Raw genomic sequence first — 27,677 nt, forward strand, 5'->3', positions numbered from 1 at the left:
GGGGTTGCTCTTCAGATCAAGACAGACTTTCCCTGCTTTTGTATATGATAGAGTTCTCCATGTGCGCATCTGTATCCAAAATGAACTGGAGGTTGGCTGCTCTAGCTTTCCTTTTCAAGCTAGAGGGCCTGCATGACGTTACAAAAGACTGCATGGTGCAACAGGGTTTCGGCGCGGATGTGTGGTACCAGATACCAGGTGCCCGGTGTCATTTGAGCTGCTCCAGGAGCTGGTAGGGCTCTTGCCCAGGGGTAGTACCTCCCTTTATGAGGTGCAGCTGTTTATGGCGGCTTTTGCCTTGGCCTTTTTGGGGCTCTGCGGATTGGGGAGTTAGTGAGCAAAAACAAGCAGGGTGTGTGTGGGTGGGTTGATGTTTTCAGATGTACAGGTCGCTGCTGACAGTGTCCAGGTTCATATCAGCATATCAAAGACTGATCAGCTGGGCCGGGGTGTTGCCATGACGTTGTTCAAAGTGCTTCTGGGGATGGTGTGTCCGGTTCTTGCTGTACAGCATTTCGTGCAGATCTGGGAGGGAGTGCAGGTGCCTTTTTTGCTGTATGTGGATGGATCATCCCTGTCACGTTTTCAGTTTGTGGCTATTTTCTATCGCTGTTTGGTTGAGGTTGGCAGGAAAGCTACCCAGTTTAATACTCACTCCTTCAGAGTGGGGGCAGCTATGGAGGCGGCTCGCTGGGGATTGAGTCAGCAGGTGGTGAAACGTATAGGAAGGTGGGAGTCTGACTGTTTTAAAATTTATGTCCGCCCACACATGCTGTAATGTTGTTCATTGTTCTGTACTTGTTTTTTTGGGTGTTTTTCTTTGGCTCTACATTTTTGCTTTGTTTTTTCTTATTACAGGTTTTCCACAGGGCCTGGTGTGGATATTTTGGGAGACTCTTACATCTTCTGGGGGGGAAATCAGAGCGGATGCACATCCCAAAGGGAGATAACTCAGGGTTCCGTGGAGTGAAGCGGTCTGTAAATGGCTGGGCATTAGAGGCATCCTGACTTTCATTATTTTTCAAAAATTGACAGGCCTGCTGATGTTCTGGTGCTCTCCGTGGGAGGGAATGACATGGGGATTCGGGCTGCCAGGGACCTTGTCAGAGATGTAAAATTTGACATTTTGTGCTTGATGCGTGATTTCCCTGGTATAGTCATCGTGTGGTCGGACATAGTGGCCCGACACAATTGGCGTCATGCTCGCTCTGTTGAGCGCTTAAATAAGGCCAGGATTAAAGCCAACAGGGAGATAGGACACTTTCTGTCTCATCTCGGGGGCTTGGTGGTTCGCCATCAGGATCTGGAGGACCTGACCATTCGCTATTGGAGGGATGATGGTGTTCACATGCCGTGGGCATGGATTTCTGGTTTTTGAGATTACAGGAAGGGGTGCAGAGGACTCTTCAGGCCTGGAGGGACTCGCTTGAGTAAGGTGTCAATCAGGCTCACGTGGCGGGTCAGGGGGTCTTTTTGGGCGGTCAAGGATTTACCAGATTGTAGAAGAATTGGGGGCCCATCTAGGGTATGGCGCTCCCACCTGGTTGGCTGTTGGTGGTTCTCCCAGGAGCTAGGTCCCCTGGGGGAAAGTCAAAATGTGGAAGTTGCAACGTCTTCGAGCCGGATGGGGCATGGCTGAGGACATGGTCGGTAATAATTCAAAATGGGATTTAAAGACCCCCTCCTGGTGTTAAAATTGTTTTTGTCTGTTGTTTATTAATTTGTTAAATAAAAGGGCTGTTGTGGCTGTTTAAATCCATGTCACGCAGTGTTGTGTTTTTATTATAAGTTAAAGGACCGTAAGTTGATGAATCCTATAGTGAAGAGAAGAGAAAAACAAACATATCGGAATGATGCCTGTAGGTGCAAGCATCATTCTAGTATAACCACTATAACCGGGGGACATCCATGGACATCCTCCCGGTGGGAAGTGGTTAAAGTGGAATTGCAGCTTACACCCAACCAGCCATAAAAACTGTCCCCTCCCCCTCCTAACATCTATGCTAACTAACCTGTGTAAGAAGGATGTATATACTTACCTATTTTTAGGCCGCTCTGTGATGTGTCATGTGATCTTCGCTGTGTTAGCCAACAATGGCTGCAGGGATGAGGAGAGAGGCCTCTGACAGCAACTAATAAAGTCTGGAGTGGTGACATCACCCATAGACATCAATGGCTCACCTGTTGTGGACACTGCCGTCTCTCCCCTAAAGCCACACTGGCTGACACAGGGGAGCCTTATCATGTGACTGGATCGGCGTGGCATGAAAATAGGTAGGTATACAGTATACATCTTTCGTACACATATTAGTTAGCATAGGTGTTAAGAGGGGGAGGGGACAGTTTTAAGTCTAGTTAGGTGTAAGCTGCAATTTCAATTTAAGGTTTTACAGTACCCCTGCTCCCACAAGGCAAAGGTGCTACTCCCACAGCCAGCATTCCTTCCTCCAAGCAGTAGTAGAGTGTGGTAACAGCAGGTTCATGAGTATGCACATAATAACAAACATCTTACTCTAACAACTTTAAATGCATTCAAAGTTACTTGATTGCAGGCATTTTAAAATCTTTCTAAAGTCCCAACTGTTGGAAAATATATGGACTTCCCAAATGAAATTTTAGGTTTTTTTCTTTTTGGTAGCCAGGATTCTCCTGCAACGCCCTTTTGTTCCTAATTGCATTGGAATTTTTGGGAACAGCAACAAACCGTCTTCTCTGAAGGAATTGTGGAACACCAAAGCCATTGTCCCACAGATATTCTGGGGACAGGATCTTGGTTGGCTTGTGGTAAAGAAAATACTTATTCAGATAGCTTTCATCATGCCAGATGGCTTCAAGGCTGTTGTTCTTATCAGTCATCATGGCGTTATGGCAGAAATTGGTTAATTTGTAGACTTCTTCCACCGTACCGCCAAAATTCCCTCCTGCATAATAGAAATCCCCCTCATCTGTAGGAATGTAAGCTGTTGACTGCTGTCTTCGCTCATAAGTGAAATGGCCACGTTGTGCATTGTAAAAACCAGGATGTAATGTGCCAAACACATCACTTAATATTTCCACCCCAACGGAGTCACTGAACCTCATGTCTACATCCACGCAAACCAAATAATCCACTTCTTTGTAGAAACGTTGATATGCATGATCACGGATCATCTCCATGCGTCTCATAGTCACTTCCTGCCATCGTTTATAAGTGGGAACTTCTAAGATGACCAGCTGCCTCCCCTCTGGGAGAGTGAAGTTGGAAATGTCATTAACACGGTCTGTAAACACATAGTAGTTGACTTTATACCCCACCATGAAGAACTGTTCAGCAGTTTCAATGAAGGTCTTGATGAAGACTGTGTACCTGAAAAACAGGTCAATGCATCTTAACATTCAGACATGTATAAAATAGATTTAACAGGTTGCACTTTGTAACAGACATTTCAATTACCCGATTGATAGCAAATTGATTAATGTTATTAGCCCTTATTCTGTACTGACACCCCCACGCACCCACTTTGATGGTCCTTAGCTGTTTTTTGCTATTTATTTGTATTATACTTTTTTAGATGTCTTTTTGTAGGTCATGTGAAATAAGGGGTCCTCTTCCTCTTCTTAAATGGAGAGGATCTCTGACATGATGTTGTCAGCAACACTCTCTGTATCATTACACTGTGAGTGCAAGGCACTGAGGTTACATCACTTAAGGGCAATCTAAAACCAAAAAGGAAATTCTGCAGGTACAGCACAAGAAGTAAAAATTGAAGCTAGAACTAGTTTTTTTTAATTCTACCTTCTGTCAGGGGATCTTTTAAGAAAAAAAAACCCCAGAATTATGCTTTAAAGCAGAGTTGCACCCAAAATGGGTCCCAGAGGTCCCAGCTCCCACTTCCTCCAGGCGCACCGTGGCACCGTAAGGGAGATCACCTCTCCCCCTCACATCCCAGATGATTGCCCGGCCAGTCACGGCTTGCGCATGCGCAGTGGGTGCCCAGCTGTGAAGCCACAGCCGGGCACCCACAGTTACAATGTCGGCGCCGCAGAGAAGAGGGGTAGACGAGCGAGGCTTCATTCCCCCACATCGCTGGACCCTGGGACAGGTAAGTGTCCAATTATTAAAAGTAAGCAACTGCAGTATTTGTAGCTGCTGACTTTTATTTTTTTTTTTTAAGCAGAACTCCGCTTTAAGTCTCTATTCACACATATTTGTTTTGGTGCATTGCGGGTATGGCGCATTGTAGGTGTGGTGCATCTTACACCGTTTACTGTAGCTTCAATACCATTTAGCCATATATATAATGCATATTTTTTTCTGTAAATCAAAGATGCAGCCAAGAGTATTTCAGTATACTGTACCTGCAATGTTCAAAGACAAATAAATATGCAAAATGCTAGAGCTTAAAAGCATGTTAAAATGAATACACTAATGTTAAAAAGAAAAAGTCATGAATGCTGTAAAAAGTTAGAGGATCTCCATCTTCCAAACTAAGGACGACCACAATGGATGACCAAGGGAAAAAATAGCAAAACTCTGACACAGGTACATTCCTAAATACCCAACTTGCTTTTACTTTTATGTGAGGACAATACTTAACTTTATTAAAGGTTTATAAAATAAACTACACTAGACATGCCTTTTCTGGCCCTTAAAGCGGTAGTAAACCATGGCTGTTGTAAAAAAAAAAAAAAAACCCACCTACAAGGCAATGGCATAATGTGCTAGTATGCGATGCACATTATGCCATTGCCTTGTAGGTGTTTTTTTTTTCTTTACAACAGCCGCATCACATACTACGGTAGCACATTATAAAATACTCACCTTGGAACAAAGCCCTCCAGCGCTGTGCTGTCACCGCTGAGAGGGCTGACATCTTCCATCATTCTTTCTTCTGGGTTCGCACGCTCTGGCTGGAGCTGTGATGACGTCACTCCTGCAAAGTATGCCGGACCTTCAGAGTGACGTAACTGGCTGCACCCAGGGTGAATATATCCTAAAGGGTGCATGTTTAGGAGATATGCATTTTATCTACAGGTAAACCTTATTATAGGCTTACCTGTAGGTAAAAATGACCACGCAGGCTTTAAATATTACATAACAATTTTCTAATGCAGTCTTTTTGTTGGATTAGATAATGAATCAATAATTACAGGGCAGCATGCTATGATCCAGAATAAGCATTCTTGGTGAAGAAAAGGAACAATTATAAAACCTTGCACAACTTCCACTCTTTGTTCTCCAGTACTGTGACTTTCGGTACACAACTCCTCTAGCATTACCCTAAGCTTGGAGTGCTTGGAGGCCCATCTCTAGCCCATGAAACATCTATGGCCACTACGGTCATCTTGGGGCCTCGTTTTGGTAGCTGCTAAATCTGGCTGAGCACATTAACATATGATTGTGCAATTGTTTTAGACTTACTAAGATCTTTTTAGCACTATGTCTTCTAAAAAATCTAGATATGTAGTGGAAAAGATAAAATATCAGTAAATATATTTTGATATATCTGTATTTAATTAAAATGTTTCTTTGTTTTGCTTTTTTTAATAGAGTAGATAATAGTTTTTTTTTTTTTTTTTTTTTTGCTGAGGAGAATTTACTTCACTTTCTGTCCCAGAGATGTAATAGGAAGTGAGAAGATATCTTTCCAAAGGGAAGAAAAAATCCCCTAAAAGTTATCACCAGAAAAGGTGTTCCCATTGAAAGATATTCTTTCTATTCCTGTCACAGTGACAACTGTAAAGTTTCCCATCACTTTCTGTTCTTTCAGTACAAATAGTGAGGGTGAATTTCCCCAGCTGGGACACAGCCCACAACAATAATATAAGCAAAAGATTTTAACCCTTCTATATTATATTCAACACTTATGCCCCGTACACACGATTAGACATTGATCGGACATTCCAACAACAAAATCCATGGATTTTTTCTGACGCATGTTGGCTCAAACTTGTTTTGCATACACACGGTCGCACAAAGTTGCTGGAACGCGGTCACGTACACCACGTACAACGAGACTATAAAAGAGCAGTTCAGTAACAAGTGTGGCACCCTTTGGGCTCCTTTTTCAGACTCGTGGTTTTCAGATCATTTTCTGCTGTTCAGTTTGTGCTTGTGGGTTTGTATCTGGTCTTTAGTGTGTGCAGCGAGTTCCCATTGACTTGTCATTGTGTTCTTGTTCGTTTGTTACTGATTTTCAGGTCGCTCTTCACAGGCCTTCCTGTTCTTCAGTGTGTTCTTTTACTTCGTTCTGAGCAGCCGACCGTTTTCTCGCCATGTTGCGTATACGTACTCATCGTAGAGTTCGTGCTGTGCGGGGGCTTGGTGTTGGAGTCCATACTTTGACACAAGCCCAGTCCATGAACAGGGCGAGGAGGAGTTCATGGACCAAGAATTGGTTGCTCCAGCGTGACCAGTTCTGTCACATGCCTTTGCTCTGTGAGGTCCGTGAGAATAATTCTGATGATTTCAGGAACTTTCTCTGGATGACGGACCCCGTATTTCACCGTTTGTTGGCTTTGCTGACCCCCTATATCAGCAGGCAGGATACCTGCATGAGGCAAGCCATCACTCTGGAGCAGAGGCTAGTCGCCACCCTGCGGTACTTGGTGACAGGGAGAAGCCTGCAGGACCTCAAGTTCTCGACAGGCATCTCCCCCCAGGCTCTGGGGATCATTATCCCAGAGACCTGTTCTGCCATCATCCAGGTCCTGCAGAAGGAGTATATTAAGGTAAGATTTTTTCCTTTTACATCACATTTTATTGTATTTAATGTTTGATAATGTATTGTATTTCTTTCCTCAATCCCTAATTACCATGATTGTAATATGCTGTGAATGTCCCCTTTGTCCTCATGCAAGCTGGATTTATATGTAATTTTTTTTTTGTCCTTCATACATATTTGCCTTCACTTACCTCCCCAGCATGCACTCCTGGGCATATATACACCTCGTGTAGTAACAATGTATTTTGTCAGCTCCGTAGTAGTGCTTTACCCTAAATACCCCCTAAAATGTTTAAAACTGTGATGTGTGCTTTAAATTGAGGTAGAGTGCCAGAGGCTTTTTTTTTGGGTCCCAAAATCATCTGGAACCCTCCCCCCCCAACTGCTAACTCAGCTGATACCAATCCTCTATCTTATACCCACCTCTTTTGTGGTCAGATTTATGGATGTATTCCCCAAAGCATGTAGTACAAGGCCCTGCCTGAATACTTTCAAATGGTACTGTTTTAAGTTTCTGTATCCTATTATTGTCTTGATAGCTAATAGCAGAATGTCAAAATGTGCTAAAATGTGTACAGTGTGTATTTATATCTTTGTATTATGACACTTCTTACCTGTCCAGTGGGCTGCCAATAGTGTAAAGTAAGGAGGGACTGGCCAAAGTAATACACATTATTTCGGCTTTCATCTCTCAATGAAGTAGAGAGGGTTACCTGTCCAAAACACCCCCCCCATAAAATTTTAAAAATGGCCCATGGGGGGTAGGAATCTGATAGGTGGACCTTATACCTTTGTCTTTAAATACTCCCTAAAATAAATGTTATACTGATGTTGGCCAATAATGTTTGTGTCTAATCTGCTTTCCATGTTTATGTGCAAAATGAATAATTTTTCATTCTTGTTTGACTCCACAGTTTCCTTCCAACCCACAGGAATGGCAGACTGTGGCATCCCACTTTGCCCATTGGTGGGACTTTCCTAACTGCGGAGGGACAATTGATGGGAAACACGTCCACATCGTCCCACCACCCAACTCGGGGTCATACTATTACAACTACAAGGGGTTCAATAGTATTGTGATGTTGGCAGTGGTGTCAGCTACTTATAAGTTCCTGTATGTGGATGTGGGGAAGAATGGCCGGATGTCAGATGGTGGAGTCATCACCCACACGGAGTTCTACAGGTGTCTCCAGAATGGCAGCTTGAACTTGCCACCTCCAGAAGACAATGCGGAAGGACTCCGATTCGTCTTTGTTGCGGATGAAGCGTTTGCGCTGGGGGACCATCTTATGCGGCCATTCCCTATGAGGACCCTCAGCCCGTGCCAGAGGGTTTTTAATTACCGGCTGGCCAGAGCCCGAAGAGTGGTGGAGAACACGCTTGGAATAATGGCCAGCTGGTTCCACCTATTTCTTACACCCATACACATGGCGGAGTATAAACTGAATCACATCATCCTGGCTTGCTGTGTTCTTCACAACTTTTTAAGGAGAAATTCTGTGAACTATGCTGGCTCAGTTGGGCCTGAATCCAGAATTAATCTCAATGAACCAACCCTGACGGTGCTTGAAGCTGGCCGTCCTGGCTTGCCCCCCCTGAGTGCCCGCGAGGTCCGTCTAAGATACATGGAATACTTTGCGAGTAGGGGGCCATCAATATGCCAGACAATGTCTGAGACATTTTTAAAATAAAAAAATATTTTTAACTTCAAAAACATTTGCTTACATTTACTGCTTGTGTTTCTTTTAGCTGACCATGACATAAATTTGAGCATTCCTGAAAACGGCGTGATTGTGTAACATTATAAAGCACTGTTGGGTGTTATTTACTAAAGGCAAAGACACTTTGCACTACAAGTGCACTTGAGACTGCACTGAAACTGCACTTGTAGAGCAAAGTGCATTAGCCCTTAGGAAATAACCCCCATTGTCACAGAAAACACCAATTTTACCAGAAAAAAAAGTTTAGGAGCATTGAAAGAAGAAGCCACACATTGTTGATTATCTATCTTTTTTAATACAAGCACAATCACATGTGCATTTATAAAAGGTTTTTAAAACAAACCAACATGTTTGTTGTCTAAAATATTTATAGGTGACATTAATAAAAGTAGAAATGTCCTTTTAAGGTAAAACAGGCATGTTTAAAACCAACAAGAAATACACAAATCTGGAACTTACAAAGTTCAACTTTTGTAGAACTTGAAGGCAATATCAGACATGAGTATTTATAAACTGTGTTTGATATTGTGTTCAGATGGGGTGAAGTCACCCCTGGAAAAGCCAAATTTTGAAGATGCACACAAATTGCCGAATGTCAACATGTGCTAGCTGCCATCACGGGGGATCAAGGGACGTGTTTTGTGGGTGCAACCCCAAAACACATACATTGATCTCCCATGATGGCAGATAGCACATGTTGACACACTGTGTGCATCTTCAAAATTTGGCTTTTCCAGAATGTATTTTAAAATAACTAAAAAATTTTCAGGAAAAAAAGGCAACAATATTAGGGATTTCGAGGGGTTTTAAACTCTCCCTAAAACATCAATGATGTCCTTCATTTTGTTTTGAACATCATTGATGTTTTGCTTAATGTTTTCTAAGTCCCTATTACCCCCCATGATCTCCCCGATCAGGATCTGGGCACTTTCAATGGTGAAATGACCTTCATCCACAACATCATGATCACCTAAAAATATAGAAAAAAAAACCACCATGTATTATAAATATGCAGGCATCCATCTCTTACCTGAGCCTGTGGTCGCAGACACTCACCTGTTGTGGTGACAATTTCCACCACGTCTCCCTCCTCCTCCTACTGTTGGCTTTGTGGAATTTCCCCTTCTTCATGAGGTGGGGGGTCTGTTGTCTCCTCTGATGAGTGGTGTCCTCCGAGTCTATTCTCTCCTATGTTAAAAAAAATAAGTATACTTAGCACACAGATATTTGATGGCAGAAATAGGATAATGAAACATTGCTTGGAAGTGGGGTACAATTGTCTGTTTTGGCAGAGTTGCAAGATGAAGAAATATTGTTTTCCTTTGTCAAGCTTCAATACTTCCCAGTTTTGTACAAGCTTCACAGATGGAGTCACCCCTATAGTATACACTGGAGCACCTGTGTGGGCCCCCTAATAAAAAGGGTGTTCTGGTGTCCCACACTAGTGCTCCAGCGTCCAGATGTGTAAACAGCTGCTGAGTGTCCTCTCCTTACACAGAACCTAGTTTGCAGTTCATTCTAGGTACAAACCCATCTAGACAACAAAATTATTTTAAGAGAAGTAGGCCAGAAAAAATGTATTGAAATGCATCTGGCCAAAACATGGTGTTTTATTGGCCGAACAAACAATGTTTCCTACGAACGAATAATGTGCCCATGAACATGAAAGTTGCCAATTTTAAGAGAAGTAGGCCAGAAAAAATGTATTGAAATGCATCTGGCCAAAACATGGTGTTTTATTGGCCGAACGAACAATGTTTCCTACGAACGAATAATGTGCCCATGAACATGAAAGTTGCCATTTTAAACTGTACAACTAAACTGTACAACAGTAATGAAAAGCACATGGAGTAGCGTTAAAGTTATAAAAATAAAGAATAGGAACACAGGACAAATAACAACAAAACCTGGGGAATGCCCAGGAAAAAAATCCAAGCCTACTAGGAACACAGGACAACTACTTACTTTTTTGCAGCACTCTCCTGATCCTTCTATACTGATCGCGCTCCCTTAATTTGAGGTCCGACCACCACTTCCTCAGTTGTACCTTGGATCGACGTACCCCAGAATTCCTGTGCAGACTCTTCACAACTTTCGCCATGATCTTGGCCTTTCTGACATTGGGGTTGGGGTAAGGTCCATACTTCCCGTCATAGTCGGCCCTCTTCATTATGTCCACCATCTCCACCATCTCCACAAAGGACATGGAAAGCATAAAAATACCACAAAACCCCCCAAAAAAGCAGCAGTTTAACTGAGGGATATACACAAAAAACAACAGACAAATAGGAAAAAAACTGCGCTATAACATGATGGATGTATGAGTGCATAAAAATTAATTAATACATATCAAAGTTTGTGAAGTGTGAAATCCAGAAAATCCTCTATAGGGATACCAACATCCATGGAATAAAAGAATCCACTAAACCATACACAATAAGTGATATGTAATGCATAAAAAACATAAAATCAATTAGTGCATGTCAAAGTTCATAAATTGAGAAATCCAAGAAATCCTCCAAGAAAAGTAAAGAAAGTCCCAAAGAAAATCCCCTCAATATTCCTCCCTTGTATGTGAAGACTGGAAATAAACACAGCTCACAGTGATCCTCCACCACATAAAATTCACGCTTACCAAAAAGCAAGCAAATTAAGCTTGTATATGGACCCAAATCTGGAAAATTCAGCTAGTGATGAGGCTTCTCTGTGTGCAGCATGACTGCGGAAGTGCGATGGATGGTACACCAACTCGAACTCAAAGGCATGAGGACAAAAGAAAGGTGGCCATAGCGTAAATCCGATAGGAACAGTTTAATTAAAAAAGGTAAAACACTTACACAAAATGTAGTTAAAAGAGCAGTTTGCCGGCCGGCATAGCGAGTGCCCGTTCATAGCAAGATCACAATGACGTCAGAGTGTCAACCTCCCGACGTACGTTTAATCTATAACTGACGTCGTCTGGGGTTCCCAGCCAGCACAGAGGCCCACAGTTGCTCACCAGGCAGGGTTGCTCCTAAATTTACCTGCCAGGTGTATTTGCCTTGGCCAATTGTTAGGGATCAATTGAGTTCACCCTAAGCCTGGAATTGCTGCACTTCTCTCTGTTGCCACTGGGTGGCCGGGTACCCAGTGGCATTAGATAAGCCAAGGGCAAAGCAAGGACAGATTAGGTGTATATGTGGTATCCCAGCCAATGGGCAGGGGTCTTCTTAAATCCATTGGCCTGCAGGGACAACCTATATATTTGGGTGGAGTTAGGTCATCGGGGGTTATGTGCCACCTGGACGGCTGTCTAGGTGGACGTGTTTTGTGCTGCCCGGGCTGCTAGGCTGGAGTTTGGTCCTATCCTGGGCACATCTGGCTGCTAGGCTGTTTGAGGGCCTATCCAGAAGCAAGAAAGAGTAGCGTAGGGATGGGATTGCGGCTTGCAGTCCAACCATAAGTGACGGTTCTGCTGGCCGGAGAAGCTGTCATAGTTGGAGGTGGAGGGGAAGCTGGTCCACTAAGGGTCCATCCACCTCTTTACCAGGGACCACAGTGAGTAGCAGGAGCAAGTACCGGAGCATAATTCTCACCAACTGGGACGGTGAAGAATCAGGAAACTTCAGGAGGTGCCAAGCCAGGGACCTAGCCAGTGGGGTGATGCTTGAGGAGTATCTGGAGTGCCAAGCCAAGATACTAAAGTAAGAAGATTAGAAGAGCTCAAGGGATTAAGTCCGACGAAAGCTTTTCATTGTATATTCCGATCGTGTGTATGCCTCACTGAACTTTTTTTTTTCGAAAATTCTGACGGACCTAGAAATGGAACATGTTCTAAATATTTCTGACAGAACCAATTCCTATCGGGAAAACAGATCATCTGTATGCTGTTCCGACGGACCAAAAACAATGCATGTTCTGAAGCAAGTACAAGATAGAAGCTATTGGCTACTGGCTATTGAACTTCCTTTTTCTAGTCCCATCTTAAGTGTTGTACGTCACCGCATTCTTGATGGTCAGACTTTGGTTTGACCACGTGTAGGGAAACCACTTGAATGGAATCGGAGTTCCATCGGAGAAACCTTCTGAGTTTATTCCAACGGCAAAACGGGTCGTGTGTACGCGGCATAAGACTGTTGCCATAGGAGACAGTACTCCTGCACATGCAGATGTGGTGGCCTGATGGATGCCTTTCCCTGCAGGGCTGTCTACCTGTAGAAGTCTCGGAGTTTGCCAATTGACATTGAAACTACCTAAGCATGTCCTGGCCCTAAACCCTCTCTCTCACAGTTCTGTTCAAGAGAAAATAAATCTCTTTGGATTCAAGAAGTGTCTGGCGCACATGAATCTACCTTACATCACACCCACTATGCCTTGCAACCCACTCTATACAGAAGGATGCAAGCTGTTCCTTGCTCTGGAGGTTCTCATTAGACTAAAGGAGGCCTGGGACCTTGCTACATTTGGTGCCCAACGTGGGACAAAGGAGTTATCCTTGTAGCAGTCGCTCATAACAACTGGCCGCAGCTCCATCTGGATTTCGTCCGGCTCAGTGGGAAGGTGGCAAGTAACATCTGTACTTCCCATGGACTGTGTTATTGTGCATTCTGGCAATGTGGGGAAGAACCAACAAGTCTCATTGTTCAAGGGAGAGGATCAGCCTGGTCTTTTGACACTTCCCGCCAGCGCTGTGAGGGTTAAAACAGACTCCAGAGAGTTTCCAGAGAGCATCTGCACCAATCCGTTGGGGGGGGGATTCCCCACTCTGCAGAAGAGGATAAGGATGTGCTGCCACGTGCGCCTAGTTATGGGTTGAAGAGAAAGATGGCGCGGTTTGGAAGTGAGATGGTGGATTGGAGAAAGTATGCTCTGGGTGTTGGTTTCGGTCTGAGAGAGCCCAAACCAGTACTGACTGACACCGGAGTGTGGTACATACCGAAGGGTAATCTTGCTCTGTACACGGCTGGAGGCTATGAGGCCATGGGATTGATCTGCAGGAAGTGTTCCAGTCTGGCCACGCATCTGAGGCCTTGGATCACACTTGGGACACCTGTCAGAGACCTGATGTGCCTATTTTCTGTGGTTGGGTGAGTGGACCTTGTGGTCCTTGGACCTTCTATAACCTTGCATAAACTGCTTGTGCTCACCAGTAGTTAACCTCCACCCATTGCTCAATGTTAGATAACCCCATACTGGATTAGCCCTGTTAAACGGCTAGAACACCTGAAATCATCAACTATAAATGGTTCTTTGCCGCTCTCCATACAGGATATATTACCAAGCCACATAACAGTAATTCAGCTTAATTCAGTGTTAGGTTACCTAGGGGTTTTTTCTTCATATGTGTGGACTTTTCAATCAATACCGTGGTATCCCCTAGTAGGGGGCCTGTTTTACATATAGTGATGGGATATACACATTGATCTAGGGAAGTGGTTCTCAACCTGCCATGACCCCTTGATAAAATTTCCCAAGTTGTGGGGAACCCTAACAGTAAAAATATTTTGGTAGTGTGGGTTGTCAGCAGCCAAGGCAAGACAAGTAATTTGCACCCCTAACCTATGGACATTTAGTCCCTTCCACTCGTACAGTAATAAAACCCTTTATGGTACATTTTAGGATGTACCACTCTCTCTGTTCTCTTTTCTTTCCCTTCTATCTCTCTCTATCCTAATTTCTTGTTTTTTTTCCCCATCCCTCTATCTAGCCATTTTTCTTGTTCTTTCTCTTATTCTTTCTCTCCCTTTTTCTTTGTTCCTCCCCCTCTTTTCCTCTCCCTTCTTTGTATTCTCTATTTTTATTCCTTCTCTTACTACTTGGTGGGGGAAGTTGGGATGAGAGGCAGTGTTTGCGGGGAGTTGGGATCAGTGGCAGTGCTGGGGGGGGTTCTGTTCAGCCAACGTAGGTGCTCTTGTTCAAGGTCATCTGCTGATCTGCAAACTGTAGTGGAGACTTTTAATGGCAACTATAATCACAGGTAGTGTTACTCACTGTGTCTCCAACTTTGTGGTGTCTCGTAGCAGTGACACCTATACCAAAATCAGAAGATAGGGTCTCCTCCAGCCCCTCCCATTTCGCATTCCTCACCAGTCAGCTGACCTCTAGTTTCTGCCCCCCAGCCATGCCGTGAACTGAATGGGCGGCTGCAAAGAAGCTGAGTGGGTGGCTGCGGGCTCCAGGAACAGCCCAGCTGGGCGGCCGCAAAAAGGCTGGGAGAGTGGCGCGGGCTTCAGAAACAACCCAGGATTCGGTGACCCCTGGCAAATCATCATTCGACCCCCGAGGAGATCCCGACCCCCAGGTTGAGAACCACTGATTTAGGTTGATACGCACTAGGATCTATGTGATGACTCAACAGCCACTTCTCGCACTTTATTTTGTAATCTAATTGAGTATATGATGTGTGCTTGCTGTTTTTACTCAGACAAGGTTGTCTTATGTTAATGTAGTCTAGGTGTTGGTGGTGGGTGCCTAGTTTTTTTTATAGTTTTGTATCAATTTTTGTGCAATAAATAGTTTTTTCCTGATATAAAGCAGCGTGGTCCGCCCGTGACTTCTTTTTCAGGGGGGTTTTCTTCTTCCCCCTGTATTATTAATTTCACTCTGAAAAGTGACCTGTGAAATTCAGCAGGTGACTGTTTCTCCAAATGGAAAGGGGAATTTTCTCATTCCCCAGCTGTCATGTGGACAGATTGAGGATATCGTTGCAAGGGGACCTATGTCCCAAAGTGTGGTCCCTTGCACCAGGGCTTGGCTGCTTGTTACCTGAATGCAGCTGTGCCTCCTTGTCCCCAGAGTTATCCCTAAAGAAGAAGGGGAAACTGCTGGGAAGTGTTGTTCCCCCAAGTGAAAATTTGATGGACAATGATATGTCAAGGGTCCATGTAGTTAGTTAGGTAGGATGAGCTGTGGCAAATTCTTATCATTTGTGTGAATAATGGACTAATCCATGCATCAGGACTGTTTGCTTGCTAAGTAAAAAAAAAAAAAAAGGGGTGTCATTCTCGGCTGAGAATGGGGCCCACTTTCATTATGTATAGAATGTCATTTTATTATAGGGTATAGAGGTACCCACCAGGCAGCCCAGCATTGCCTAGAGGGCCAGAGGTGCCTGCCAGCCAGCTCAAAGGCCCCAGCCAGCAAGCCCAGCATTGCCCAGAGGTCCTGCCAGCCCAGAGGTGCCGCCAGCCAGCACAGAGGCCCACAGTTGCTCGCCAGCCAGCCCAGATTTGCAGTCTGCATACACGTAAGTGGAGTACTCTATAGACCCCCATTACAGGCCCTGGACCCCCCACTACATCCCCTGAACCCCCCCACTACAGCCCCTGACACTCTAAAAAACTTCTTTAGTACTGTACAGTAGTTGTTATTTTCATAGTTATAGGTACCTATCGTGTACGTGCTGTGCATTGCCTGCCAGCCCAAAGGTGCCCGCCAGCCAGCACCGAGGCTCAGAGGTGCCCGCCAGCCAGCACCAAGGCTCAGAGGTGCCCGTCAGCCAGCACTGAGGCTCAGAGGTGCCCGCCAGCCAGCCCAGATAGTACCAAAAAAAACTTAAATCTATTACCTTGGATATGAGGCTAAGAGGTGCCCGCCAGCCAGCTCAGCGTTGCCCACCATCCCAGAGGCCTACAGTTGCTCGCCAGCCAGCCCAGCATTGCAGTCTGCATAAACGTAAGTGGAGTACAGTACCTATACTGTATAGCCCCCACTATAGGCCCTGACCTCCGACTACATCCCCTAACCCCCTCAAACACAGTCCATATTTTAGGAACTTGTACTGTACTGTACTTGTTCTTTTGATTGTTACAGGTACACATGAAATAATTTATTTATTTTATTTATTTATTTCAGGTACTTATATAGCGCCGTCAATTTACGCAGCGCTTTACATATACATTGTACATTCACATCAGTCCCTACCCTCAAGGAGCTTACAATCTAAGGTCCCTAATTCACATTCATACATACTAGGGACAATTTAGACAGGATCCAATTAACCTACCAGCATGTCTTTGGAGTGTGGGAGGAAACCGGAGTACCCGGAGGAAACCCACGCAGGCACAGGGAGAACATGCAAACTCCAGGCAGGTAGTGTCCTGGTTGGGATTCGAACCAGCAACCCTTCTTACTGCTAGAGTGCTACCACTACACCACTGTGCCGCCCAGATAGTACCAAAAAAAACTTAAATCTATTACCTTGGATATGAAGGCTAAAATGATTAAAATATATGATGAAGGTGTAACTCAAGCTGAAATAGGCCGAAGGCTAGGCTCAACTCGGACTGCAGTTAACACTGTCATGAAAAACAGAGAAAAAATTCTTGCCAAAATTTAGAGTGCTACACCTGTTAACATTGGGAAAATCGGAATCGCACTAGAAAGGACTCGTGACCATACATATGATCACCAATCCACAGTATTCCTAAACAATGTGAATAAGCAAATTAAGCAAAAAATATATAAAGGTGATGACAAAGTGACAGTCCATCAAATGTACATTGCTTAATGTGAAATAATAACAATAATAGACAAAAGTCCATGTGCATAAAGTGAATATAAATCACCCATGTGATAAATAAAAGTCCATGTGAATTATGATTCCTGCTGTATATAGACACGAGTGCTTGATCCACCACCGTAGGTAAACAATGGCCGCTTACCGGAAACTCATGATCCCCCACTACAGAGGATCAGAGAAAGCTGTTTAGAGAGATGATAATCCGGATCACAACCATTGAACCAGGAGCCTTGGAATGTGATGGCACATCAAAGACCTCAATGCCGTAGTGAAGGTATTCAAACTGACAGGTAATGGGACACCAACCCGCAGCAGAGTAGATATAATCATGAAAAATAGAAAGGCTCCAATAGTGTAAAACCATTAACTTTTATTAAAATATGTAAACAAAAAAGGATGCACTCACATGCTGATAGTATATAGTAAGCGCCTGAAAATGTCTGGAGCGCTGGCCGAAAGCTCACAGACAACCGGTCCTACTGGTAACCGCAGCAGCGATGAGAGGTGACGCGAACGCGTCGCTCCGCCCTATGCAGCGTTTTGTAATAGAGTTACATCGTCCAGGGGCACGGACAACGTAACTCTATTACGTGCCATGGATCCTGAATACTGATGCACAAGTGACAGATGTTCACATGGCGGGGGAGTGACGTCAACTAGTTCACAGGGAAACTCCCGCTTCTTCAGGACTAGTACCCCCTGGCTGAGACAGGTATAAATACCAGTGATGACAGTTTTTGTCTTCCCATAGGGAGATCAATTAACCATGTTTATTTATATGAGAAGATGAATACATTGTGCCATTCATAGTGAAAGAAGGATGTTTATCAAAATAAACCATCAATGATGTGGCTGGTTGAAATCAAAACACAAATAACATAACATGAAACACTAAGCCTTAATCAGGTAAACAAATAGAACACAATATACAGGACATAAAGAAAGTGACATATGCTTCAATCGTGTCTAATATAAACACGTTCATAAGTGTGTTGATACACATGAGGACATGAAGTTTTGAAAAAGCTAGAGGAGACCAAGATTAATTACAAAAACTGAAAGAAATTTATTGGAAAAAAGTTTTTTTCTTTTGTGTATTATTTGAAAACAAATGTCACATGGGAAACAATAACAAGTCTAAAAAGACCCGTAAATTCATCTCTTTGTTAAGTTCATAAGGCATCAAAGTATTTAATTTATATATCCAGAATTTTTCTTTTTGAAGGAGTACCTTATCAAAATCACCCCGCATTTTGCTAAGCTTGAGGGCATAGATCCCCTTAACCATCAATCCATCCGGTTTGGACTGGTGCTGAAGGAGAAAATGCTGGGCCAAGGGACTCTTAGGTTCTTTATGTTTGATGTTACCCAGGTGTTCGCCAATGCGTACACGGAGTTGGTGCTTAGTTTTGCCTATATAAATCTTTTTGCAAGAGCATTGTAGGCTACAGATCACCTTCGTGGTTGCACAATTAATTAAGCTTTTGATCTTATCAACTTTGCAATTGTTTGTGTTGGAAAAAGTATCAGTGTGCTCAACAAATTTTCAGATCTGGCAGTGACCACATGCAAACATTCCAATGGTTCTAGGAAAATCAGTCAACCAAGAATCATTGGCTGTCTGCAAGAATTCCCACTGAGTAAGCATGTCTGAAAGGTTTAGGGCCCTGCATGCTACCATATGTGGATAATCTCCAACAATACCCAACAAAGATGGGCACCGGGAGAGAGTGGACCAATGTTTGTTTAGAATATCCCTCACTAGTGGCCATCGTGAGCCATATTGTGTAATAAATCTTACGGGTTCTAGTTGTCCAATCCGTTTAGAGATAGGAGAAGAAGACGAAATGTGACCCTGTTGTCTTAAAAGTGAAGATCTGTCCTTATTCATCGCCCTTTTAATTTCAATAATTTTTATTGTTTTGAAGGTAACAAACAGTATCAAACAGTATAAATTGTAGACAATACAGAATGTACACAATATATATTGTAAACAGTACAATTCGCATACAGTTTAGTGTATTTAGATATTCTGCGACATCACAGTTTCGCCTAATATATCATAACGGTTGTTGACTATCGTTAATATGCTAGTATAATCTTCAGTTAGATGTTTGGCAATGAATATTCATACTAAATAGCTATTTTGGAAATAAGCTAGTAAAAGGACTAGTGTTCCGTCTATATACGATTTTGTTGTACTGGTAGTAACAATGTTAAAGTAACATAAATAATAATTAAATAAAATATAAACAGAAAATATGCAGCTTTGTTTTCTTCATATGAGTATGGGTTGTAGATAATCAGAACGAAGATAACTTTAACTTTTATGGTTCTTAGCGTACCATTTTATCCAACTGGACCATTTGGATTGTGACTTCAAATATTGACCCTGGGTTGCTGCAAACATACATTCGTAAGTAGCGTGTGTGTTATTCAACTCAATAATTTCCCTGAAGGTGGGAGGTTTAGTATCCTTCCAATGTCTGAGGATTTTTAACCTAGTGCTAAGTAATATATGTATTATTATAGTTCTAGTAGCTACTGGGATATTTTCTATGCCTAATGAAAGGACAGCCAGGTCTGCTTTCGGGGTAACTGTAATTCCTGCTATTGTTGAGATTAATATAAATACTTTTTGCCATAATGTATGTATACTTGGGCATTCCCAAATAATATGATGTAGTGTACCTACTTGTCCGCAGTTTCTCCAGCATAGAGGCGAGGTTTGTCGAGCGAATTTAGAAATTCGGTATGGCGTTAGGTACCAACTTAGTGTTAATTTATGGGTTGTCTCCCACAGGTTAACGCATTTAGTGGCAGCAAATGTGTTGCGTAAGACTTTTTGCCATTGTTCTTCAGTATAGGAAGCGCCCAATTTGTGTTCCCATGCTATGATGTTGTCAGTTTTGGTGAACACATGTTTGTTGTTGAGCAAGTTATAAAATAAGGATATACCTTTTATGTTGGTGTTGGGGTTTGTAAGGTATAGGAATACTCGCCATGGTACTTCAATGGAAGTGTTGTGGTATTTTTGAAGAAGATGCGATATCTGGATGTAGCTATAATATTCGTAGTCCTCCAAACCGTACTCGGTTTGTAGGGTTCCAAATGTTTTGAATATTGGACCATTCATAAAGTCCTCTAGTGTTCGTATGCCTCTGGATATCCAATGTGCTATACGTAAATTTGGTATGACCAGAGTTAGGCTGGATGTAGTGATCGGAATTCTTTTGGTTGTTTGATTCGTGAATTTTAATGATATGAATGTCTTCCAAGCTAGTAATGTAGCAACCATTGTAGGAGATAAGTGTGTTTGAGTGTATGTCTGGATGTCGGATGACAGCAGCAAGTCAGCCAGGTTTGACCTAGGGACCTGTGCTGTCTCCAGCTCCAACCATCTATGGATCTGAGATTGGGATAGCCAATATTTGGCTTGTGAAAGTATTGCTGCTATGTAGTAGTCTTTTAGTATGACGTGTCCTATTCCTCCAGCTTCTCTAGATCTAGTGAGTTTCATGAATGTACACCTAGCCTTCTTGCCCTGCCAGAGAAATCTATTAATCTGGGATTGTGCATTAGAAAAAAAGGAATTAGGGACAGGGACTGGGAGCGTTCTAAATAAATAGAGCAGCTGTGGTAGAACCATCATTTTAAACGCTGCCAGTCTTCCTGTCCACGATAGTTCAACTTTGGCAAGATCCGAAAGCTTCTTTTGTAAAGCTTGCAAGAATGAGGTGTAGTTAGCGGCCACTAGGCTGTCTAACGTTGCTGTTAGGGTTATACCCAGGTATTTTATCCCTTTATTTTCCCAGGAGTATGGGAATCTTGAACTAAGTTTAGCTTGTATACCAGGGTCAATGCCTATCCCCATTATGTAGGATTTGTTCTCATTCACTTTGTAGTAAGATATTTTATTGAACATTTCTAAAGCGTTGTGTACCAAAGCCAGGGAAGTTTCCACATTGGTCAAGATCATGATTATGTCGTCCGCAAATAAACTTATCTTATGAGTGGACTTAGCCATGCAGAAACCTTTAATGTCGGGGTGGGAGCGAATATATATAGCCAGAGGTTCCATAAGTAAATTAAAAATTAATGGGGACAGGGGACAACCCTGTCTAGTGCCGTTTGTTATGCTAAATGGTTTAGATAATGCTCCCGATGTAAATACTTGGGCCGAAGGTTTAGAGTATAAGGCCAGGATTGCTGAGAGAATGGTGCCAGAAAAACTGAACCTGCCCAAGACCTGAGTAAGGTATTGCCAGTGTATGCGGTCAAAGGCCTTCTCTGCGTCCAACGCCAACAGCAGAGGAGGCCTTTTGTGCACCCTAGCTAAATGTATGATATTTGTCAACCTGCGGGTAGCATCTGACGTCTGACGGCCTTTGGTGAATCCGGTTTGGTCAGGGTGTATGAGAAGGGGGAGTATGTTTAGTAATCGGGATGCAATAATTTTGGCATATATTTTCAGATCAGTGTTAAGCAGTGAGATGGGCCTGAAATTTGGGGGGGTATTGGGTTCCTTCCCTGGCTTTGGTAGTGTCACGATTATTGCACTCAACATTTCTGGTGGGAAAGAGGCAGAGGCAGCAGCGGTATTAAAAGTACGTTCCATATACGGAATTAATAGGTGTTTAAAAGTTTTGTAATAATCCCCAGAGAAGCCGTCTGGGCCTGGTGATTTGTTACTGGGGAGGGAATCTATGGTTTTGTGTAATTCTTCAGTGTTAAATTTTTGATTTAAGGTCTGTATTTGTTCTTGTGAGAGAGAGGGCATGTCTAGGTGTTGTAGAAAAGAATTAATTGCATCAGTGCTAGGTTGTATGGTGTTCGTATCGTCTTTTAAATTGTATAATGTACTATAATAGTGACTAAAAGCGTCCGCTATGTCTTGAGGGTGATAGAGTTTGTGTTTAGTTATAGGGTGTAGTATATAAGGGATCTTTGATTTGTGTCTGAGGCCTTTCAATCTATACGCTAAAGTTTTGCCAGCTTTGTTGCCAGTAGCGTAATATGTCATTTTAAGCTTTTTTGAAGATCTTTCAAAGCTCTCAAGTAATAGTAATCTTAAATCATTGCGTAGCTGTGTAAGATGTTGGGATACTATAGGGGATGTCTTTTGTTTGTTACTGGTTTCAAGCAAAAATATTTTGTCTGTAAGTTCCTTTACCCTTTGTTGCTGCTGCCTCTTGGCTCTAGCCCCTAATTGTATAAAGATACCGCGTATATACGCCTTGTGTGAGTTCCACAGCATAAATTGATCCTGCACAGAAGATTCATTAACGTTAAAGAACTCTTTCAGATGTTGACTTATAGCATTTTTAGAGTCTGGTTGTTGCATTAAATAGGTATTGGACCTCCACATGTGTGGCACATTGCAAGCTGATTCATCACTTATGGATAGGGTGATGGACGCGTGATCAGACCACGTGATGGTATTGATGGTTGTAGATGTCGTTTGGGCTAAGGTGTTTTGGTCCACAAGAAAAAGGTCAATTCGAGAGTAGACTCTATGTGAAGCGGAAAAAAAGGTGTAATCCCTTTCGCCGGCGTGCATGCACCTCCAGGCATCAAATAGGTCCTGTGCGTGAAGTGTGGTCAGGAGAGACGTACCCGGGCGTCTGGTGCTAGAGGAAGAGTCCATACTTGGATCAGGGGTTGTATTGAAGTCTCCACACAGTATTAATCTTCCTTTTTGGTGGGCCTTGATCTTTCGTAGAAGTTTGTGGAGAAAGTGGATCTGGTGTTGGTTAGGCGCATACACATTAACAATAGTGTATGTGATGGAATTAAGGTCACATATCAGGATTAAATACCGACCTCCAGGGTCTTTGATTGTTTCGTGGATTGAAAACGCCACTGTGTCCCGTATGGCTGTGAGGACTCCTTTTGTTTTATTTTGGGCATTGGCAGTAAAGATATATGGGAAGTTCCTGTGAGTGCAAGAAGGAGTAGCTGTTGTGGAGAAGTGCGTTTCCTGCACGCAGATAATGTCAGACTTGTTGGAAAGAGCCTCTTTCCACATTGACATCCTCTTAGCGGGGTGGTTGAGGCCTTTCGTATTAATAGAGAGGATTTTTATACCCATAATTGAGGGATTTGTGTGTTATCCGGGATTTTGTGATAAGTAATCATTTTTGAGGCAATGTTGCACTCTAGTGGTATTTTCAGGGATAGCAAGGAATAGGCACTGTATAGTATAACATAGCTTGAAATGTACTCACATTTGGGAGGCAGTGCGATGATGAATTCAAGTTGGAAATGTGTAGTGAGGAGAGTTCTATCTTCATATTTGTTGTTGAGGTAGGGCATGTCCTTACGGTACTTGTACATGTTCTGGCTGCTGCAGTTCCAGACACAACAGAAAAAAAAGAGAAGGGAAACATAAAAACAAACATAAATTGAAAGGCAGTGTATTCATCAAACTTGTGTGGGATCAGCATTTTCAAGAGCTGAGCCCAAACCTGAAAACACAAACGTTAAGGTACAGCTTATTGCTGTTCAAGTAGGTGGGGAAAAGGGTTTAAGCCTGTGAGCTCTTGGACAGATTTCCAGGGATTAGTAGGTTATAAGTTAACCATCCTGAGTTAAGAGTGTGATTTTGCGTTTTTTGTAGTGACCGTCTTCCACGCAGGTTCCACTGATCTGGGCGTTTTAGCCGTGGTCGTCTCCTGTTCTGGTATAATTTTCCATTCCTCCAAAAGGGAGAGGCCCTTTTCTAGTGAATTCACCACGTGGGTGCGTCCATCTTTAGTTATAGTGAGTTTGGTGGGGTACCCCCATCTATAGGTGATGTGGTGGTTTCTCAGTGCTTTAGTGATGGTGTTTAAGTTCTTCCTTTTTTGCAAGGTGTACTGAGAAAGATCAGCATAGAACTGTAGATGTTGAAATTGCGCGGGGATTTGATCTTTCTGGCGCATGATCAACATCAGTTGTTCTTTGGCATGATAGAAATGTATGCGCATGATCACATCTCTAGGGATGTGTTCTGACAGGTATGACGGTTTTGGCAGTCGATGAATTCTGTCTATTGTGATCTCCAGTTAAGAAAGATCAGGTAGGAGAGATTTAAACAGTGAGGTGGCATAGGATCTTAAGTCAGCTTGCAGGACTGTTTCAGGGATCCCCCTGATTTTCAGATTGTTCCTCCTATTTCTGTCCTCAATGTCTGCGATTTTATCTTTCATCCAATCAGTATCTCCCTCTCTTTCCTCATGGGAGTCCACTAAATCATTAATGGTGACGGCATATTCTCCCATCTTTTGCTCTATGTGCTCAACCCGTGTTTCTACAGCCTGAAGATTGGTGTTAAATTTGTGCATACACTTCATCATATCTGATTGTAGTGAGCTTCTTAGTGATAAGAGCATATCTTTCAGCACTGTGTCTATCACTGGTTGATGCATGGTAGGAAAGGTTTCAATGGAATCAGGGAGCTCACGTGTGTCATCCCCTGAATCAATGCCTGGGCTTGCCGCTCCGAGGGATCCCTCTCCATCCATCCTGAATTTCGCTTTAGCAGGGCTACCTGATGGCGGGGAGGGAGAGTATGGGTGTGGGCTTTCAGATGAGGGTCTATTTTGCCTGTGGCTGCTCTGTTTAGTCAGATGGCTGGCGGGGATATTAGCTGGGGTAGAGGACGACCCGGCGCCATCTTGCCTACCGTCATGTTGCTTCATGCTATAGAAGTCCATCAGGCACTGTGGCTTCCTTTGCTCTTTTCTTTTCCTGGACATCCTCTCTTCCTTGTCCCAGGGCGAATCGCCAGCTGTGGAGAGCAAAAACGGGACCCGATGGCGTGTTTTGTGCCGTTATTTCCCTGGATTTTACCGGAGCTCCGGTCTTATGCTGCCATCTAGCTCAAGCGCAGGCCACGCCCCCATTCATTGCCCTTTTCTTAGCTGTCCTCAACACCCTGTGACTGTAGCCTTTTTCTCTGAATCTAGCATACATTTCATGGCCTCTTTTTTTAATTGGTTTTCACTTGTACAGTTCCTTCTGATGCATAGAAATTGACCTGTTGGGATACCATTCACCAAAGATCTAGGGTGAAAACTATCTGCCTGAAGGAGGGTGTTAGCTGCTGTGGTTTTCTAAAGGTGGAGTTCATTCATTTACCGTCCTTTTTATGTGATCATGAGGTCGAGGAAGGAAATCGAGGCAGGATCTGAAACAAATATCAGCCTTAATATTGCAATCATTATTATTAAGTTCATCAACAAATATATGAAGTTCTGCCTCAGTTCCCTTCCAGACCACCGAGATATCATCAATATATCTAATCCAAGACCCCACCAGTCCATTAAAGAGGTCAGACTTATAGACCTCTTGCTCCTCCCACATCCCAAGGTGCAGGCACGCATATGAGGGTGCCCAAGGCGCACCCATAGATGTGCCTGACACCTGTTGGTAGTAAGTATCATTGAATTAAAAAAAATATTATGTAGCACAAAGTTTAGCAAATCCAAAATAAATTTGTTTTGATGTGACATCTCCAAGTAAAATTTTTCAAAAAGTATTCAACTGCTCTGTAACCCCATGTGTGGGGTATCGACATATATAACGACTCTACATCAATACTAACAAGAAGCCATTTTTCATCTACCTCTAAATCATCAAGCTTATTGAGGACATCCTTGGTGTCTCTAACAAATGATTGCAATGCAGGGACCATGGTTTTTAACAAACCATCAATGTATTGACCTACTTTTTCAAGTGGTCCATTAATGGCAGAAACTATGGACCTCCCTGGGGGGTTGGCAAAGGCTTTATGAAGTTTGGGGAAGATGTACAGGACTGGGATATTGAAGTCAGGGACATTCAGATAATACAATTGCTTCCTGGTGATGAGATCCTCTTCTTGTGCTAAGGTCAATTTATTACCTAATTCCTTCATTAGTTTAGGAAAAGGGGAATAGGAGAGCCTGTGATATATGTCAAGATTACCCAGCTGTCTTCTAACCTCTTTGACATATTTTTCTTCATCCATCAGGATGACATTACCGCCCTTATCGCTCTTCTTAATGACTATGCCTTTTGCATTTTTTAATTCTTTTAGGGCGACTCTTTCTTGTTTACCAATGGTCCTATTCTTTGACAGAGGTAACATTTTTTTAGATTTAATTTTCAAATCAACCTGTCTGAGGGTAATGTTTTCTTCGTCCCTTAATTCATCAAAATCAATTGATCCTTCATCCAAAAGGGCCAACAGATCCTCAGTGGCCCTTTGGTCCTCCTCCTGGATTGTTTCACATGCTATGAGGCTCTTGTTCCGCTGTTCATGTAGATAGTGGAACAGAACCTTGCGGAGAAAAAGATTAACATCCTTGAATACTGTAAACTCTTCCATATTTTTTTTGGAGAAAAGGATAAACCTTTATTTAGAATCTGTATATGTGATTTTTTAAAGGAAACAAAGAAAAATTAACCACCTTATTATCTGGACTTCCCAACAGGGAATCATGAATTAATTTCTCCTGCGCTGACTCCTGGTTCTATACTTGTGGTCCATGTTTTCTCTTTCTTTTCCTCTTTCTCTTTCCACTTCTTTTGGTGTCGCTTTCGTTTGTTTCAAAATCACAGATTTTCTTTTTGGGGACCCTGAGCTGTCCCACTCGTGTTCTAAAAAATCACAGACCTAGAGGAGTTATCACTATCCAAATCACTGACAACTACGTCAGTGTCAGAATGTGAGAATGGAGATTTACCCTGTCTGCGTCTTGATTTATTTCTGCCTTTTTGTGAGGAAAGATCAAAGATTTCATCTTTTTCCCAATCCAAGAGATCTCTTTTAAACTTAGATTGTTTTGTAAATTTTACATTTTTTTGCACCCTATCAATTTCCTTCCTCACCATATCATTTTGTTTAGTAAATTCCTCATCGTTTTTAAAAGGATCCAGATCAGAAATACTTTGTGAACGCGGTGACGTAAAACACGTACGTTGGGGCTATAAACGGGGCAGTAGCCAATAGCTTTCGTCTCTTAATTTATTCTGAGCATGCGTGGCGCTTTGTGCGTCGGATTTGTGTACACGCGATCGGAATTTCCGACAACAGATTTTGTTGTCGGAAAATTTTATAGCAAGCTCTCAAACTTTGTGTGTCGGAAATTCCGATGGAAAATGTGTGATGGAGCCCACACACGGTCGGAATTTCCGACAACAAGGTCCTAACACACATTTTACATCAGAAAATCCGACCGTGTGCATATCTCTCAGGCCTCTGGGAATTATTTTTTGTGTGATGTAGTTCTCCAAAAAAAAAAAAAAACATCCCATTTCGGTTCAAATGTTTGATCAAAAGTTTTTTATGGTTCTTAAAAAGTTTCTTTATATCATCTTCCTTATTATCATTTGTATTCTGACATCAATCTCCTCTCCCAGAACATAGGCCATTATGAGTAGAAGGTTTTGAGGAGGAGGGGGAGATGGGAAACGATGAGGTGGTGGAGAAGTAAATACAGAAAATCCTCACTGGCTAACTCACAAAAATGTATATGAATTTAGACAAAAAAAATCCATAAAAAAAATATATAAATTTAAAATCAGCCTTGGATAACATCGATTGTCAAAATGAACGAACAAATAACACCATATCAAAAATAAACAAACTATTGATATAACCTGTGTTGTGCTGCCTGGGCTGCTAGGCGGGAGTTTAGGCCTATCACGGGCACATCTGGCTGCTAGGCTGTCTGAGGGCCTATCCTGAAGCAAGAAAGAGCAGCGTAGGGTTGGGATTGTGGCTTG

The 27,677-nt window shown here is 42.8% G+C and overlaps 1 protein-coding gene across 2 annotated transcripts in view; it reads right to left on the bottom strand.

The window, feature by feature from the left end:
- Nucleotides 1-350: 350 nt before the first annotated feature.
- The window catches only part of LOC141108365 (histo-blood group ABO system transferase-like), a 150,440-nt gene continuing 123,113 nt past the window's right edge, over nucleotides 351-27,677 (bottom strand). For both annotated transcript variants that reach the window (XM_073599924.1, XM_073599922.1), the window contains one exon: nucleotides 351-3,346. In XM_073599924.1, coding sequence (XP_073456025.1) covers nucleotides 2,569-3,346 — 778 coding nt within the window. In that variant the 3' untranslated portion in view covers nucleotides 351-2,568. The remainder of the gene's footprint in view (nucleotides 3,347-27,677) is intronic.

The sequence above is a fragment of the Aquarana catesbeiana genome, linkage group LG09 (assembly GCF_042186555.1).
Source record: "Aquarana catesbeiana isolate 2022-GZ linkage group LG09, ASM4218655v1, whole genome shotgun sequence".
In the NCBI taxonomy this organism is placed as follows: domain Eukaryota; kingdom Metazoa; phylum Chordata; class Amphibia; order Anura; family Ranidae; genus Aquarana; species Aquarana catesbeiana.